The sequence below is a fragment of the Taudactylus pleione genome, unplaced genomic scaffold, assembly GCF_031769625.1.
Source record: "Taudactylus pleione unplaced genomic scaffold, aTauple2 ptg002701l, whole genome shotgun sequence".
Taxonomy (NCBI): domain Eukaryota; kingdom Metazoa; phylum Chordata; class Amphibia; order Anura; family Myobatrachidae; genus Taudactylus; species Taudactylus pleione.
This window is the reverse complement of record NW_028287077.1, coordinates 105,762-122,784: the sequence shown is the minus strand read 5'-3', so window position 1 is coordinate 122,784 and position 17,023 is coordinate 105,762. Positions and strand designations below refer to the sequence as shown.

The 17,023-nt window shown below is 42.4% G+C and overlaps 1 protein-coding gene across 1 annotated transcript in view; it reads right to left on the bottom strand.

Annotated features, from left to right (window-relative positions):
* Positions 1–6,637: 6,637 nt before the first annotated feature.
* Positions 6,638–17,023, bottom strand: part of LOC148431181 (uncharacterized) — a 114,953-nt gene continuing 104,567 nt past the window's right edge. Inside the window, 1 exon segment of the mRNA XM_088466229.1 lies at positions 6,638–8,253. Coding sequence (XP_088322355.1) covers positions 6,638–8,253 — 1,616 coding nt within the window.

Here is a 17,023-nt window from a genome sequence, read left to right as displayed (position 1 = left end):
ACTTTTGGAACTGGTACAGTAGGACTAGAGCCGAGCTCTCATTTTTGTCAGTTTATCACTCACTTCTGCTGAAACTACCTGGTAGGAACTGAAATTCAATCTCCCAGGTTGTCCCATGTCAAAAAATTAGCAAAAAGACCATCTATTAAAATCTGCTGTTTTCCAATGATAAGGTGGCACCCTTTGCTGTGAGTTATAAAGTCCTAAAGGCTGGCATTGGGTGCTTTAAATAAAAGGATGATACAGAATAGTTAGTGAGCCTTTGTTGTCCACCAAGCTTTCTGTTGTTTTTGATGTCCCTAATGCTGCAAACACACGGGATGATTTTCCTGAACCATATGAACGATATCGTTCAGTGATAAATCATTCATATCGTTCATTTTTATGCAGTGAACGATCGACCAATGACCAACGATGCGCGTTCCCACGTGAACGATAATTATATCTTTCATTGTCCATGCATACAGGCCAACTTGGACGATATCGTGAACTTGCCTGTTCAGAGATGTGGCAGGATGACTCACTGAAAGATATCGTTCAAGTCGTTGGTGGTACATATTGTACTGTGTGTATGCAGCTTAGGAAATTCTAATATGAAACAATGCCCACTCCATTTTGTTGTCAAGGACGTTGACCTTGGTTTAACCCCCTGTAAGCTTTTGTAATATCATCTGTTCCTGACTTCTTGTGTGGAACAGATAGGACAGGAAGTACCATGTCAGCCCCCATACACACACACCTCTGAGTCTTATACATAATATACAAGTCAACAAGTAAACAAAATATATACATTCAATACCAAGAAGTCATAAACCATAGCACATAATCAATGTACAATTGGTTACTGCAGTACTTTCACATGAATATATGGAAAGCATTACAAGTGGAGAGGGACACTGGAGGATGGGAGAGGGGTACAAAGGTACGCCATCTCTGTTCATAATTTTGGAGCGATGAGGTCATGTTGATAAGGCTTGATAGTATCCCCCTGGCATAGTCACATATCCCCCAATTTTTTTAGCCATTGTTCTAATGGAGCTCAGATCACTAACAACAATACAGAATAGGGACTTTTGCTGTCTGCTCTAATAGTTTAATAAGCAGGCAGCATGTTGAGGGGGTACATCTTGTAATAGTCCATTAATTGACACCTACCTTCATAACATACAGTATAGGCAGAATCTCTGGCCTCACTCATGGAATGGCCAGGCTTATAGGGGCTAAGTGGCTAGCGAGGGGTAGGGACCCTCCTGCTGGAATAATCCATCTACAGTACATTAGCATGTTTTTTGCGCTTTTTGTGTCTAATGGGAAAGTTACCAGCATGCATTGCTTCCATTATCAACAGTCTTCCATTATCTCCTGAGGTTTGCTGCAGCCAATTCAGGGGTTTATAGTCTGTCACTACTGTGAACTCACACCCACTCGATTGTGATATATGTTGCTTCCCCATCAATTTCTGTATCAGGTACACTATGGCATGATCTCAGTCATCTTCACCTATCTGACTTAACACCACACTCAGCCCATGTACTGAAGCTTTGATCTTAACCAAGAACCCTCTCTGGAAGCCAGAAGCTGCTAGCACTAGGGACTGGGACAGAGTGGCCTTCATGAGTGCAATCCTGCTCACAGGGGTACATACCAAGTTCTGGCATGCTTGCTTTCAGACAGGTCTGTCAGAGGTTTGGTGCTGTAGTGGAATCTAAATTTATAGTAGGTATGGGCATTCCTAGACAAAGCTGGGTACTGGCTCTAATTTTGGTCCTTCTACCCGGTGAACCAAGTACTGCATCTTTTCCATTCCCAACTGTAAATTTTACTGAGCGAATAGTTAACCTTGACCTCATGCTTCTTTTAAACACCTCAGCAACATGGAGTAGGTGCTCTTCCCAGCTGGTATTGAAGATAGCTGTATAATCATGGTAGACATGAGAACATTCATGACATTCTTCATCTCAAATGGCATATTTGTGAATTCAAACAAGCAATATTTGTGATGAATAATGAAAACTCCTTTGAGAAGTATCTGCCAGTACACCTTGCTTAAACCCAAAGTGGACACACAGCAGGCTCCGCCTAATCTTTCCAATAGCGCATCAATTCATGGCATGGAATAGTCATCAGTCACCTAATTTAGTCACTGGTAGTTCACAAAGAACCAAGTGGCACAATCCTTTTTAAGGACCAACACAGCTGCCCATGGACTATGGGATGGGACCATAGCAACTAATTAATCTCACTTAACCTAATTCAGTGACCTGGGGGTAATTCTGTGTGCTACCTGCCAGCAGGGTTGGGCCTTTTTAGTCTCTACGTGATGAGTGGCCAAATGGGTGTTCTCTGGCACAAATGTGAACTGGACTTGCTGTTCCCTAAGGATTTCCTCCATTATCAACTGCTTCAGGGGATCCTGACCACGGGGATTCTGGCGCTCGGAATGCTGATAAGTAGCGGGGTTAGGAGGGTTAGGCACTAGGCGGAGGGTGAAGGGAGGTTAGGTTTTATGCACCAGGGAGGGAGGGTTAGGGGGAGAGTTAGAATACAGACCGACAGTTGTCGGTATCCTAACCTTGCTGAGATGCCGGCATCGGAATTATGACCGCCGATATCCCGAGCACTGGCATCCCGTACCCAACCTATCTAAATGGCTCCCAGTGAGTATTGTCCTGACAGGTTCCTGCTTCACTACTTGAGGAGATTCAGAAGTGGATCTAATTCCCCCATCGATGGGAACACAATTATAGCCCCTACATTTTCTCCACATAGGATTTTAAACAATGCAGAAGGTACCCTGATGCTCTGCTTTTTTTGTCTACTACAAGGTTGGTCAGACCCTATAGCTGCAACACAGTGTAAAGACCCACTAAGGTAGCCTGCATCAATAGGCACCACCATCTGCTACTGAGCTATTCCCACACTCTGGAATGGCTGCATTGTGACCACTCTATACAATTTACCCTTCTTTCATATTAGTCAGGTTCTCATTCCCATCTGGGTCCACCTCCTCTACTTCACTATGCAGTTTAGATAGGGACAGGTCTGTCTTTTGGGCAGCATGGAGTTCTTCTCTGTCAACTACACACAAATCTGCAAGTCAGTAATACCCCTTTTACACCAGAGCAAAAACCTGGGTTATTGTTGGGTCTACCCGGGTCGCAGCTCAGTGTAAAAAGGTCCCTGAAAAATAACCCGGGTCAAGTGACCCAGCAATCCAACCCAGGGAGCTACAAGGGTCAGACCCAAGATGGACCTGGGTAATAGTGCAGTGTAAACGGTGCAACCTGGGTTATCCGACCTGGTTCATGCCTAAAATGAGCTGATTGGTGGTTGAGGAGCAGTTACCAACCACTTTTATGACCTCACAAGTTTAGCAGGGCAGACCCAGGTTCAGTGTGAACAAGGCTGACCTGAGAATAACCCAGATCGATGGTGCTGTTTAAATGGGGTCAGACCTGGGTTTTTGGTGGAAAAGAGGTATTAGTTAGAAGTACTTGATTCATTCCTTAGTGCTGTAGTTGATTCAGGAGCAGGGCTTGGCAGCATGACCTGTTTCTTACTTAATAAGTAACAGCATCAAACAAATGGATCTTATGTAAGAACTTATATGGTGATTACCATCGTTTGTTTTATGTGCTGGTGAAAAGGGCACTTATATTTCCATTAGGTGTTTTCACTCTGGTTAATTGTGTTAACAAAGAGACCGCTGCTTATTACATGAGATCCATTTGTTTAATGTTATTTTAAGGGGGTGATTCAGCTTAGGACAGAATTACAAAGCTGCAAGCAAGCAGCTCTGACACCCCCTGAGGAATTTGCGATCCCAGCACTGCCACCAAGTTTGCAGACTGGGATCACCGATAGTCGCGATGGTGGACGGCGTGGGCCACCGGCCAGCTGAGTAAGCCTCAGCTTACGCAGACTGGCTGGCTTGCGAGGCCAGGAAACTGCATCGGTGGATGCAGCCACTGGCCTTGCCACTCCCAGATAACGGGGCTGACAATGTTTCTGGGAACACCACCCATCCCTTCCCCTTAAATGCCTCTCCTGTCAATCAGGCAGAGGCATAGCAGGGGCTGGGTGCAATAGGCAACACCTTCACTTCTAAAAACCTGCACTTTAGTAAATATACTCCTTAAGGAGAAATGGATGATAATGAAATCATTCACTAACCAATAATCTCCTGCATGTGGCAGTAGCTTGTCAAACATATTTAATACGTTCCTACCATCATCGAAAAGGTACTTTTCAATAAAGTTACAAAATCCATTTAATCAGATTCAAAATATAAACTTTATTATATGAAACTGTTGCAGTAATCAAAAGGTATCACTCAAATTAGTGGCACAATACAAGCCAAAATCATTCTAACGTCACTTTGACATTATCCAGTCTTATTAATATTTCTGTTAACATTAGTATTATACTAATCTTGCTTCTCATTAGTTTGGCCTGAAAATCTCAAGACTTCCCAAACACCTGATGAAATGGTTCAACTTGCGTTGTGTTTGACATCTTGTAGTCGGCCAATGCCGCGTACACACTAGGCGATAAAAGTGAACGATGAAGTGATAAACTTTTAACAAGTGGCAAGTAATTTACCATGTTTAATACATTGTTTAGTAAATTTACCCCTTAGTCTCATTTTTGTAAAGTGAGAGTTTTTACAAGCGGAGATGTTGCCAATAGCAACCAATCAGGTTTTAGCTATTATCTTCTAGAAGGTGCTAGTTAAAAGTAACTCTCACTTTAGTAAATATACCCCTAGAGACAGTATGAACAATATGTAAACTGATCTTGTTTATTTTAGCCAAAACAAATCTTTTTGTTAACATTTAAAAAAGAATTGAGCACAAGGCCAGTCACAACCTTCTCAATATCCAACACTTACAATTTTTAAAAGAATAGAATATTTACAGCTATAAGCAATAACTTGCAAAGCAGTATAATAAAAATGGTTACAATGTAATTATCTGTAGATGTTTGCAAGGCCATGTTATATAAAGACCTGAATACTCTGGAGTTTAGGTTTTACTTAAAAAAATTGGGAATTTCAATAAGGGTGTTTAGGCTTACAATCATGTTTCTCCATCCCAAGAAGACTGAACTGGCTGGATCTGTTCACGCTACTCAGAGTGTACACACAATGTTTTACATGGATTGTGTATGTGTGACACACGGTTGTATCCCTCTTTAGGAGCTATGAGTAACCTCAGTGGAGTTGATGTCTAATTGTCTGTCCTCCAGTTTCCTCTTGTAACCAGCCATGCGTTATTACATCATACCCCCTCTCCAGTGATGTCACAAACCTCCCCTTACTAGTGTAACCATAGACTCTAGGACAGTTATGTAACAAGTACGTTTCATACATCTATCTCTGAGTGATGACGGTCCATTAAGGTAACAAAATTAAAGTATAAGAATATGCAAAATGTACAAAAATAACGCTAGAAAATATTACAATGATTTTGACAATATCAGTATAAGCACAAAGGAAGTTTAGATAGATTTTTACATTTCATCCTCTTTGCTCAAGAAAATTAGGTGTATTATAGCAGCGTGCCACTATAACACTTCCTCCTTTGCCTCATTACCGAGGTGAAGCATGAAGCACTACTGATGAGATGTATTAACGTCTCATCGGCCAGAGCGGGGGAGTGATAACTCCTCCCTCCGGCGATGGCCGCTAGAGACCACAGCGCATCAGCCTAGTGCTGATGCCCTGTGTCTAAGCCCTGGCCGGCTCCACTGAGCATGTGCAAGATCCCGCATGCAGTCCTGGAGCAGGCAGCCCCCGCAGCAGGGACAGCGATATCCCTGTTGTGGGGATAGGGCATCGCCACGCTGCAGCTGTCGATAGCGATAGCTGAAGCGAGCGGAACAATCAGGTGAATGGACCATTAGTCTAGGCACTATCTTGTAGATAGCAGCACCCCTCTCATTTAACGAACAGGCCCCCAATCATACATGGGGAGAAGCGGTATCAGCGCACATAACGCGTGCTGGTGCTGCTTCAGCCGTTCATACATCTCCCCCAATATACATACAGGGGACTCAACCCAGTGTTCCAGGAACACCCACGTATAGGTCAGTCTCTGTTGTTCTGATAATGGTGCTACTAACTGAAGAACAATTTCTGTGTTTGTCAGTTTAGGAAACCTATGACATCACAGTGACCATTTATGGTCTCACGTTCATCCTTGTTGTATTTATCAGACTATTGCTGGCGGGGAGGTTTAGGTAAAGAAGTTTGCTGTTAAGTGTCAGACCATATCTTCCATTAAGTCAATAGGAATTTACCCTCAGCGAACACCTAATGCACTGTTCCTTTCCTCCTACACTCTTCTATGCTATTTTGGGTAATACAATTCCAAAAGTGACCATACATTCTACAAAGTGACAATGAGAGATTATCTTGGGAAATGGACAGTAATGGGAATAACAAAACAACAATATGAATAGTAGCACAAACAATGCCAGATCAACACTTTATATAACTAACAATAAACGTGAGGTGAATGAAAAAATATTATGCATAATGATTCGTTTTTAGATAAAATATTTTCCCTCTCGAAACAGGTTCCTGTTTAAATGTATGTATAATGTTCCACATTTTAGGTCTTGTCATTTCTGTCTATTAGAGCATGGAAATGGTTTCTCACCTGTGACTTTTCTCATGTCTAACAAGATATGATTTCTGATTAAAACATTTCCCACACTTAGCACAAGAAAATGGCTTCTTGCCTGTGTGAATTTTCTTATGTGTAACAAGAGATGAACTTTGTGCAAAACATTTCCCACACTCTGTACATGAAAACGGCTTCTCACCTGTGTGAGTTCTCTTGTGTGAAGTTAGTGCTGATCTCTCTTTATAACATTTCCCGCACTCTGTACATGAAAAAGGTTTCTCACCTGTGTGAGTTCTCTCATGTCCAATTAGACCTGATTTATTTATAAAACATTTCCCACACTCTGAACATGAAAATGGTCTCTCATCTGTGTGAGTTCTCTTGTGTGTACCAAGAGCTGATGTGTCTGCAAAACATTTCCCACACTCGGCACATGAAAATGGCTTCTCACCTGTGTGAGTTCTCTTGTGAGTAACAAGAGCTGATGGGTCTGCAAAACATTTCCCACACTCGGCACATGGAAATGGCTTCTCACCTGTGTGAGTTCTCTCATGTAAAAGACCTGATTTCTCTCTAAAACATTTCCCACACTCAGAACATGGAAATGGTTTCTCACCTGTGTGAAGTCTTTCATGTATAACAAGATATGATTTGCATGTAAAGCATTTCCCACACTCAGAGCATGAATATGGCTTCACACCTGCGTGAATTCTCTTATGTTTAACAAGACATGCTTTTTGTGCAAAACATTTCCCACACTCAGAACATGGATATGGTTTCTCCCCTGTGTGAGTTCTCTCATGTATAACCAGAACTGATTTATCTCGTAAACATTTCCCACACTCAGAACATGAAAATTGCTTCTCACCTGTGTGACGTCTCTCGTGTCTAACCAGAGCTGATTTGTTGGTAAAACATTTTTCACACTTGACACAGGGAAATGGCTTCTCACCTGTGTGAAATCTTCCATGTAAAATAAGTACTGTTTTGTCTCTAAAACATTTCCCACACTCAGAACATGGAAATGGCAGATCACCTGTGTGATTTCTCTCATGTTTAACAAGATGTAACTTTTCCCTGAAACATTTCCCACACTCAGAACATGAAAATAGCTTCTCGGTTGTGTGAGTTCTCTCATGTATAGCAAGATGTGGTTTCTGTGTAAAACATTTCCCACATTTAGAACATGAAAATGGCTTCTCACCTGTGTGAGTTCTTTCATGTATAGCAAGAGTTGTTTTGTCTCTAAAACATTTCCCACACTCAAAACATGAAAATGGCTTCACACCTGTGTGAACCGTTTGATGTGAAATAAGAACTGATTTGGAACGAAAACATTTCCCACATTCCGAACATGGAAATGGTTTCTCACCTGTGTGACTTCTCTCATGTACAACAAGACTTGATTTCTGTGTAAAACTTTTGCCACACTCAGAACATGAATATGGTTTCTCACCTGTGTGAATTCTTTCATGTATAGCAAGAGTTGTTTTGTCTCTAAAACCTTTCCCACACTCAGAACACGAAATTGGCTTCACACCTGTGTGAAGTCTATGATGTGTAACAAGAATGGATTTGGTTTTAAAACATTTTCCACACTCAGAACATGAAAATGATTTCTCACGTATATTAGCTGACTGATGGACAAAAAGCTTTGTGCTCTGTGTAGAACATCTGCCATCAATATTATTGGGAAATACCTTATCTACTATAAGAGATGCAATAGATGTACCGATATCGGAGTTACATGACATATCAGAAGAATCAGATGACATTTCTGTACTGTGGAGAACCGGATGTATAATTGAGGTTATAGAGGTTTCTAATGAAGACTCTTGACTGTTATCTTTTACTTCAGTATTTGGAGATCTAAACAGATGTTGCTGTGATTTATTTCTTCTGTTACATCCATCTGTTGGGAATATAATAAATATATAGTTATATGAATGTTTTCATGAAATAAGGTGAACAAAAACAAAAACATCAAATATATAGACATTTAGAAGGTACAATTTGTAACGAACGCGCGAACACACAAAAAAAACGAAGACCATCTTTGAACGATAACGTTCAATAATACATCGTTCATATCGTTCCGTGTGTATGCAGTGAACGAACAACGATGCTCGCTCCCACAGGACAATAACGATATCTATGATTGTCCGTACATTCAGGCCAATTTGGACGATATCGTCAAGAATTGCCTGTTAAGATATGTGGCAGGATGACTTCACTGAAAGATATCTATCATGGATATCTTTCAGTGTGTACACCCAATATCGTTTGTCCTGCACTACAGAAAGTTCAAGGGAAATCTTTCAATGATATCGTTCATACAGCACATCGTTCCATGTGTACCCAGCATAACGCGTACCCCTCAAACATGTAGAGATATGTGTTACCACATATATCTCTAACCCTGTAAATGACAGAGAAGTTTGTGTCATTCACCGGGCCCACCAGCCAATCAGAGGCTGCTCTGCAGTTAGCAGCCGCTAATTGACTGTGACCCACGTGGCTGACAGGCACGCTGGCACTTGTAGTTCCACTGTAAAAAACAATAGTATAAATCTATTTTCCTCACTATTACCCCTGCATCTACCGGCCAGGGGTTTAGGGACAAGCCTGAGCTTAAACCTAAGCCTGGGGTGCTCATTGGGGGGTCCCCACCTCTCTTGAGTTCCCTGGTTTGGGCTGAATAGTCTGGGGTGTTAATGCTTTGGCCAGGGAGACCCGGTGAAAGGGTCCCCTGGCTGTGGCATTACACCCCGACTAGGTTGAGTCCAGTTCTGGTTTTCAAAATAGGGGAAACCCATGCCATTTTTTCCCCCCATTTTTAAACCAGGACTGGTTCTCCAAGCCCAGTGCTGGTTCCTAAAATACAGGGGAACCCTACATGTTTTTTTCTGCCATATTTTTAGAAGTAGGACTGGCTCAGGAGCCCAAAGCTGGTTATGCATTGGGGGAGACCCCACGTAATTTTTTTTTTTTTTTCTACTTTTTAACCATTTAATAACTTTCAAACACACAAACAGCCTGCACGTATCTCACTGATATCTGCAGGCTGCTTGTTCGGGAGGCAAACACGGACTGGAAACACTGGGATTAAACATGGGTAGAAACGATCAAATACACAAATCGGGAAATACGATCCTGACAAACACAGGAGCTTGGTAAATTCCAGATTTTCTTTAAAAAAAAAACAAAAAAAAACACAACCTCCTGATTCTGATCTTCCGTGTTTCAAAACTGGCAGACATGGGCAGGACACCATTTTTAGCAAATTTACCTCTTAACCTTTGTTTTTCAGCATTTGTAGTGTTAGAAGATAATTTGGACAGTGGTACTTAAAACTTGGTAATGGCTGGTATTAAGGTAAAGAAATCAATAAATTACACAGATTTTTTTAACAAATTTATGTGATACTTATAGATTTTTGGCTTCTGAACACGAAAATGACTCCCGATTTTGCATATCACATCATGTTTTTCTGCAAAATGTGTATTTATGAATGTCATTTTTTTTATATTCTTTAAAGTAATAAATGTATTCTGCCTACATATATTATAACACATGGTCTAAAATTAATTCAGTCAGTAGTATAGAACGTTGCAATTCAGTTCTCGTCATAAAACTTCCCCCCCACCCAGTGCCAGATTAAGGTCCACATGGAGTTGAAATCTACAAAGGGGCTAAATCCCATACTGTCTAAAGGAACATTGCGCACACAGCTACAAGGTGAGCTAGCAAAGGTGGAAGCAAATACAACGGATGCAACACAGTTTTGCCCTCTGCCAGATCATTTTAACCCCTGCCTACCACCACATACACACAGTACACACCACTCATATTGTACAAGTGATTTCAAAATTTTTAGGCAATGTCAAGGATCCAAACTACAAAGAAATTGTCAGGGAAATGCTTAATAGTTACAGAAACCTTGGCTGCAATATGAGTTTATAGGTACATTTTTTGAATTCCCATATTGAGCATTTCCCGAATAATCTCGGAGACTACAGTGAAGAACAGGGTGAACGGTTCCATCAAGACGTTAAAGATAGAAAGAAGATACCAGGGTCGTTGGGACGTCAGCATGATGGCTGACTACTGCTGGATGATACACAGAGATGACATAGAAAAAGCTTATAAACGAAAAGCAGCGAAACAAAGTTTGAAGAAAAAAAAAACAAGATATTAACGATTTTTTTCAATAATTGTGGTTTTGTTTATATTATTGATTGATTTTATTATGTAATTAAGACAAAAACAGTGATATCTACAATTCTTCGTATTTCACAATATGTCAAAAACAATTAAACTTCTTTTTTTTTTTTTTAAATGTATGTAACTCCCTTATAGGTAAATGTGATGTGGTAATTTTTATTAATAAACTATTTCTTGATGTACACAAGAGTATAAGAATATAAAAGTATTATTAAAAAAGCTTTCAATACCTTACATTTTGCAGACCAGTGTTATTATTAAATAATTCACTAGTAAGAGGTCAGTAAGTAATATAGATGATGGGCAAAATTTAATAAAGTTCCCATCACAGGATACACTGTATCGGTTCCCATCCTAGACTTCAATGGCGCATTCCCGCCATTGGAGTCTATCAGGGAAAGTTTAACAGAGGGGCTGACAACTCAGAGGTAATCAGCAGCCAGCTCATATGCAGGTGCCCACTGATTGACTGCCAGCACCTGTAATGACAGGAGTCCTGTGTGTCCCGCTCATTCATGCGGAGGAAGTGTATGTGTTAACAGATACCCTTCCACATCTCTGCCTTGGTTTCGAGTGTCTCTTTTTGTTTTTAATCCCTTGGATGCCTACTTGGAATGAAGAGGACGTGAACTACACTAGGCATAGGTGAGTATGGATTTATTTATTTTTTTACAGGTTTTGTGGATGCTATTGGACATGTGGACATGAAAGACTACAGGGATTATAGGGGAGTGTGCATGAATGTGAGTGTATGTTTTAATAAAAATATACTTTCACGGTGTGTCTGTCTTGTGGTTATATTAATATTTATTTTGCAGGTGAACTAGAGGTACCAGCGGGCCCTTAAAACCCTTCATGCTGATACTCTCCAGGTACCAGGAAGCAGGAGAAGCTTGCCTGGAACTCTAGTTTTCCAGTAAAAGACAGTATTTATCATTCAATTTTTTTTTTTTTTTTACACAATCAACACGGCACCCACCGCGCCCAGGGGTGCCGGGGATAGTCCTGGGCTATCAGCCCAGGCCTGGGGTGCCCAGGAGAGGAGGAACCCCTTTACTGGTGGTGTTCCTACTTTCCCAGGGATCTCTGGCCCGGGCTCACTAGCAGTGAGGTGATAATGCTTTGGTCCTGTGCACCCCGCTAGACAGAGTCCGGTGCTGGTTGCGGAGAACACGGGGGACCCATACTCATTTTGTCCCCCGTATCTCCACAACCAGGGCCGGCTCACTGTGCTTGGTGCTGGTTGAAAATTTGGGGGGATGCCTACATAATTTTTCCCCCGTATTTTGCCTGGTGCAGGTTCTTAAAATATAGGGAAACCCTATGTATTTTTTCCCCTGTATTTCAAGAACCAGGTCAGGATCAACAGAGCCCAGGGCTGGTTATGTTTTTATGGAACACCAAATCATTTTTTTTTTTTAAATGTAACTATTTGTTTTACACACAGAGCCTTCACGGATCTCACTGATCTGTGAAGGATTCTGTATAATTCGGACCTTGTAAACACGTTGCATTACAAGGTTTTGAGTTTCCATACAAGAAAACACACACACACTCAATGTACTAGCCTTGAACTCACAAGTTCGCAGGCTATTACATTTGCCTAGTTGTGGGATAAACTCGGACCTATGAATGTGCAAGAAGGTCCGAGTTTGTCTCGCAAAAAAAACTTGGACCCTATTAAATTTTGCCCGATGTGTGTTATTATGGGCTACCAATCATAACATGTAAGTAATGTGATCATCTTCCAGAAAAGTGTTGTATATTATGGTCCAAAACTGACCTAGAACATTTCTTAGATTTGCATCTCATAGAATCGTATGACTATTTAACAGATAGTTTGTGAACAAACCCAATAGTTAGAATAATCAAACACAAGAACAAGAGGGATGTAGTTATCATCCCGGATAACAGTAGAGTGCCCCTTTTATTTATTTTTTTTATTTTTTTTTACTATATACGTAATAATAAGGAACAGAACAGTACTTATCTTAAATAAGACAAATATGCCTTCTTTCATTTTCTTCCCAAGATGTAATGGAGAAAAATGAAAAAGACTCACAAAATAAAAAAGGAGATAAAAATGAAGATGGTCTAGTGCAGACTGTAATATTTGATGGTCTTATAAATTAAGACACAAGATATTCCATAATGTTATCCTTCCTTTTAGCTATAAAAATCCACATATAGCCCAAACGGATACGGATTAAAAAAAAAAAAAAGTTCAACTTCAATCAGACATAAATAAAAAAAAGCCTTTAAATGCAAACAAGGCTCAATTCTTCATATAAATACAAAGACACATCCACAGCCTTGATAAAGACCGTAGAGAAACGCGTTGGTGATGCAGGGGGACTAGAGCACTGTTCCTGGACAGGTGAAGGCTATATCCTGAGAGTTGTCTGTGATTCTGCCCTGGGGAATAGAACATCTTTCCAGCTTACTACAGGCATTATTTTTATCGGATTCTGGTATGAGTCCAACTTCATCGATATTACGCTTTATTTATATGGCGCCACAAGTGTTCCGCAGCGCCTTACATAGTACATAAGACTAATAAGTGAACAAGAAACAAGTAACTTACAGTACAAGAGAAGGAAACAATTTATATACATTGCTGCAATAGCGATTAAAATTAAAGCACTCACAATAAGCAGCCGGGAGTTGGCAGTCAAGTGTTAGGTGCCCTTATGGGGAGTAAGGAGTACAAGAAAATGTAAAGAGAAGAGGTCCCTGCTCGTGAGAGCTTACATTCTAAAGGGGAGGAGCCAACAGACAGGCGTGACACAGAAGGGGAAGATACTGAGGAAAGAGCATGAAGTAGGTTAGGATGAGAGCTGGAAGGCCTTGATGAAGTAGTGGGTCTTGAGAGCCCATTTGAAGATTTGTAGAGGTGGAGAGTCTGATAGGGAGAGAGAGTTCCAAAGGTAGGGAGCAGCACTTCGGAAGGAAGTAATCAGTTGGCAAGAGAGGAGACATGCATTTGTTGAGCGAAGTGGGCGGGCGGAAGTGTGAAGGGAGAGAAGGTCGGAAATGTATGTGGGATAGGATTTGGTGAGGGCTTTGTAGGTGAGTGTAAGAACCTTGAATTGGCATCTGAAGGGGAAAGGGAGCCAGTGTAGGGTTTGAAGGAGTGGGGAAGCAGATGTAGAACATCTGGAGAGGAAGATGAGCCGAGCAGCAGCATTGAGAACCGATTGTAGTGGGGAGAGGTGAGAGACTGGGAGGCCAGCTAGGAGAAGGTTACAGCAGTCCAATCTGGAGATGACCAGCGAGTGGATGAGGGTTTTAGTGGCATCCTGGGTGAGGAAGGGTCTAAATCTGGAGATATTTTTTAGGTGGAAACGGCAGGACTGCGAAAGGTGCTGAATGTGTGGTTTAAAGGAGAGGGAGGAGTCTAGGATAACTCCAAGACAGCGCACTTTGGGGCTAGAGGAGATAGTTGTGCCATCAACAGATAATGAAATTATGGGAAGTGAGGTAGTGGAAGAGGTGGGAAGATGCTCAGCTCAGTCTTAGTTTAAGAAAGTGCTGGGACATCCATCAATAGACAGCAGAGACACAGATGGAGATACGGGTAAGAAGCGAGGGGGAGAGCTCAGGGGTGGAAAGGTAAATTTGAGTATCATAAGCATAGAGATGATATTGGAGGTCACAAGAATTTGAGTTCACCTAAAGACGATTTATATAGGGAGAAAAGGAGAGGTCCAAGAACAGAACCTTGCGGAACTCCTACTGTTAGTGGAAGTGGGGAGTCATGAGAGGAGACAAAGAAGGAACAATCAGAGAGGTAGGAGGACAGCCAGGAGAGGGCAGTGTCACGTAGACCAAGGCAGTGAAGGATCTGCATGAGGAGATGATGGTCCACAGTGTCAAAAGCAGTAGAGAGGTCAAGGAGAATGAGCAGGGAGTAGTGGCCCTTGGATTTGGCAGCAAGGAGGTCATTGCTGACTTTCGTGAGGGCAGTTTCAGTAGAGTGGACAGAACAGAAGCCAGATTGAAATGTGTCAAGGAAGGAGTGGGAGGAAAATAAGGTGGTAAGGCGGTTGTAGACAATACGCTCAAGGAGTTTGGAAGCAAAAGGGAGGAGAGAAATTGGTCGGTAGTTGAAAAGTATGTTAGGATCAAAGGTAGATTTTTTTAAGAATGGGAGAGGCAAGAGCATGTTTGAATGCAGACGGGACAGTGCCAGATAATAGGGAGAGATTGAGGAGGTGGGCAAGATGGGAACAGGCAGAAGGAGACAGGTAATAGAGGAGACGGGAAGAGATAGGGTCAAGGGGGAGGTGGAAGGAGGGGAGGACCAGATGAGGGCCATTACTTCCTCTCCATAAACAGGGGAGAAGGATGTCAGAGTTGGTGAGACAGAAGGGGAGGGGTAGTCAGGCAAAGGAGGGTCAGGAGTGCTGAGGGTCTGATGGGATATGATGTCCTCACGCATGGAGTAAATTTTAGATGTAAAGTAGGTGACAAAGTTCAGGCAGCAGTTGTGACAGTGCTGGGGGGCAAGGAGGCGGCTAGAAGCAGACAGTGCTGAGGCTAGGGGGGGCAAGGGTATATAGCAGCTGAGGCAGTACTGGGGGCAAGGAAGAGGTTAGGAGCGGGCAATCTGAATGGTAGGGAGGGGGCAAAGGTAGATAGAACCTTGGGGAGTACTGGGTGCAAGGATGAGGTTAGGGACAGGCAGTGCTGAGGGTAGGGAGGGGGGCAAGTGTAGATAGCAGCTGGGGCAGTACGGGGGGGGAAGGAAGAGGTTAGTAGCAGGCAGTACTAAGGGTAGGGCGGGTTAAGGGTAGATAACAGCTGGGACAGTACTGGGGTCAAGGAGGAGGTTAAGGACAGGCAGTGCTGGGGGTAGGGAGAAGTTATGGGTAGATAGCATCTAGGGCAGTACTGGGGACAGGGATGGGGTGAGGGTAGATAGTAGTTGGGGCAGTGGTTACTTCGTTCCTCATGTTGAGAGCCCCCGGCCTGGTAACTGTTGTCCGCCTGCAGCTCCCTCTGTCCCAAGCAGTGGCCACCTCCCCGCAGCCAAGGAGAATGCCCGATCAGGTGGATGCAGAGTCTCTGGAGAGCGTGCTCGAGGGCATTGATGGAAGGAGGTGGTGTCACATTGAGGGAGGGAGGTGGCAATTGGATAAGAAGCTGCCGTCAGCGATTGGTTGAGAAGCCGTCTGCGATTGACTGCTGCACACACAGCGCGTCCTGCAGAACCCGCTCAGTTTAAAAACTGGGTCCCAAACTTCTGGTAGCGCGTATTTGCGATATTTACTGTGCTAGACAATCAGTATTAGAGCAATGGAATGCAGTGCCCAGTATTACTGCAAATAGATGGTCTCAATAGTTCCATTCGTATTTCATTATATTTTCTGAGTAATGTATTATTTCCCTGATAATAAATGTCCAGATCAGTACTGTACGGGGTCAATTCAATTAGACATGAGGGGGCGAGTTGACCCACTCATGTCTTATCTTGTCCCATAATCTCATGGATTTTTTCTGCAGGGTCTGGTACTACTGTAGATCACAGGTTCTCATACTCGGTCCTCAGGGCCCCAAACAGTGCATGTTTTCCAGATCTCCTCACAGAATCGCAAGTGAAATAATTAGCCCCACCAGTGGAACTTTTAAAATGTGTCAGTGAATAATGACTACACCTGTGCACCTGCTAGGTGACCCGGAAAGTGTGAAATTTGTGTGTAGATTAATTATGTCAGTGGATACATTCGTCTCAGTGGTTGTAATGTATATAAGTTCACTGTTATAGTTAATCTATTATGTTACAAGATCATCTCCCTGATAAAGTATGTGACAACACAGTTGCTTATTCTTGAAACAAAAGGACAATCACTAAGAGCATCGATCTGTAGCAACGGCAGACGTGGCAATCACTCACATTCGTTATTAGGGGGATAATCTTGTAACATAATTGTTCTCTACTTTGTTTTAAATATTAAAAAGAGACAGGGTCTCTTCCTATTGGTTAATAATTGAATCACTAATACCCCTTTCAGACATATCGAGAATCCCGGGAATTTGGCCTGCCGCAGCCAAGTTCCCGGGTAGCCGCGTATGTCTGAAAGGTACCTACCCAGGAACACGTCCCCGGGTAGCCGACCCTTCAATCGACCAGGGGTTTAAATGACCCTGCTCATGTCTGAATGGTGCTA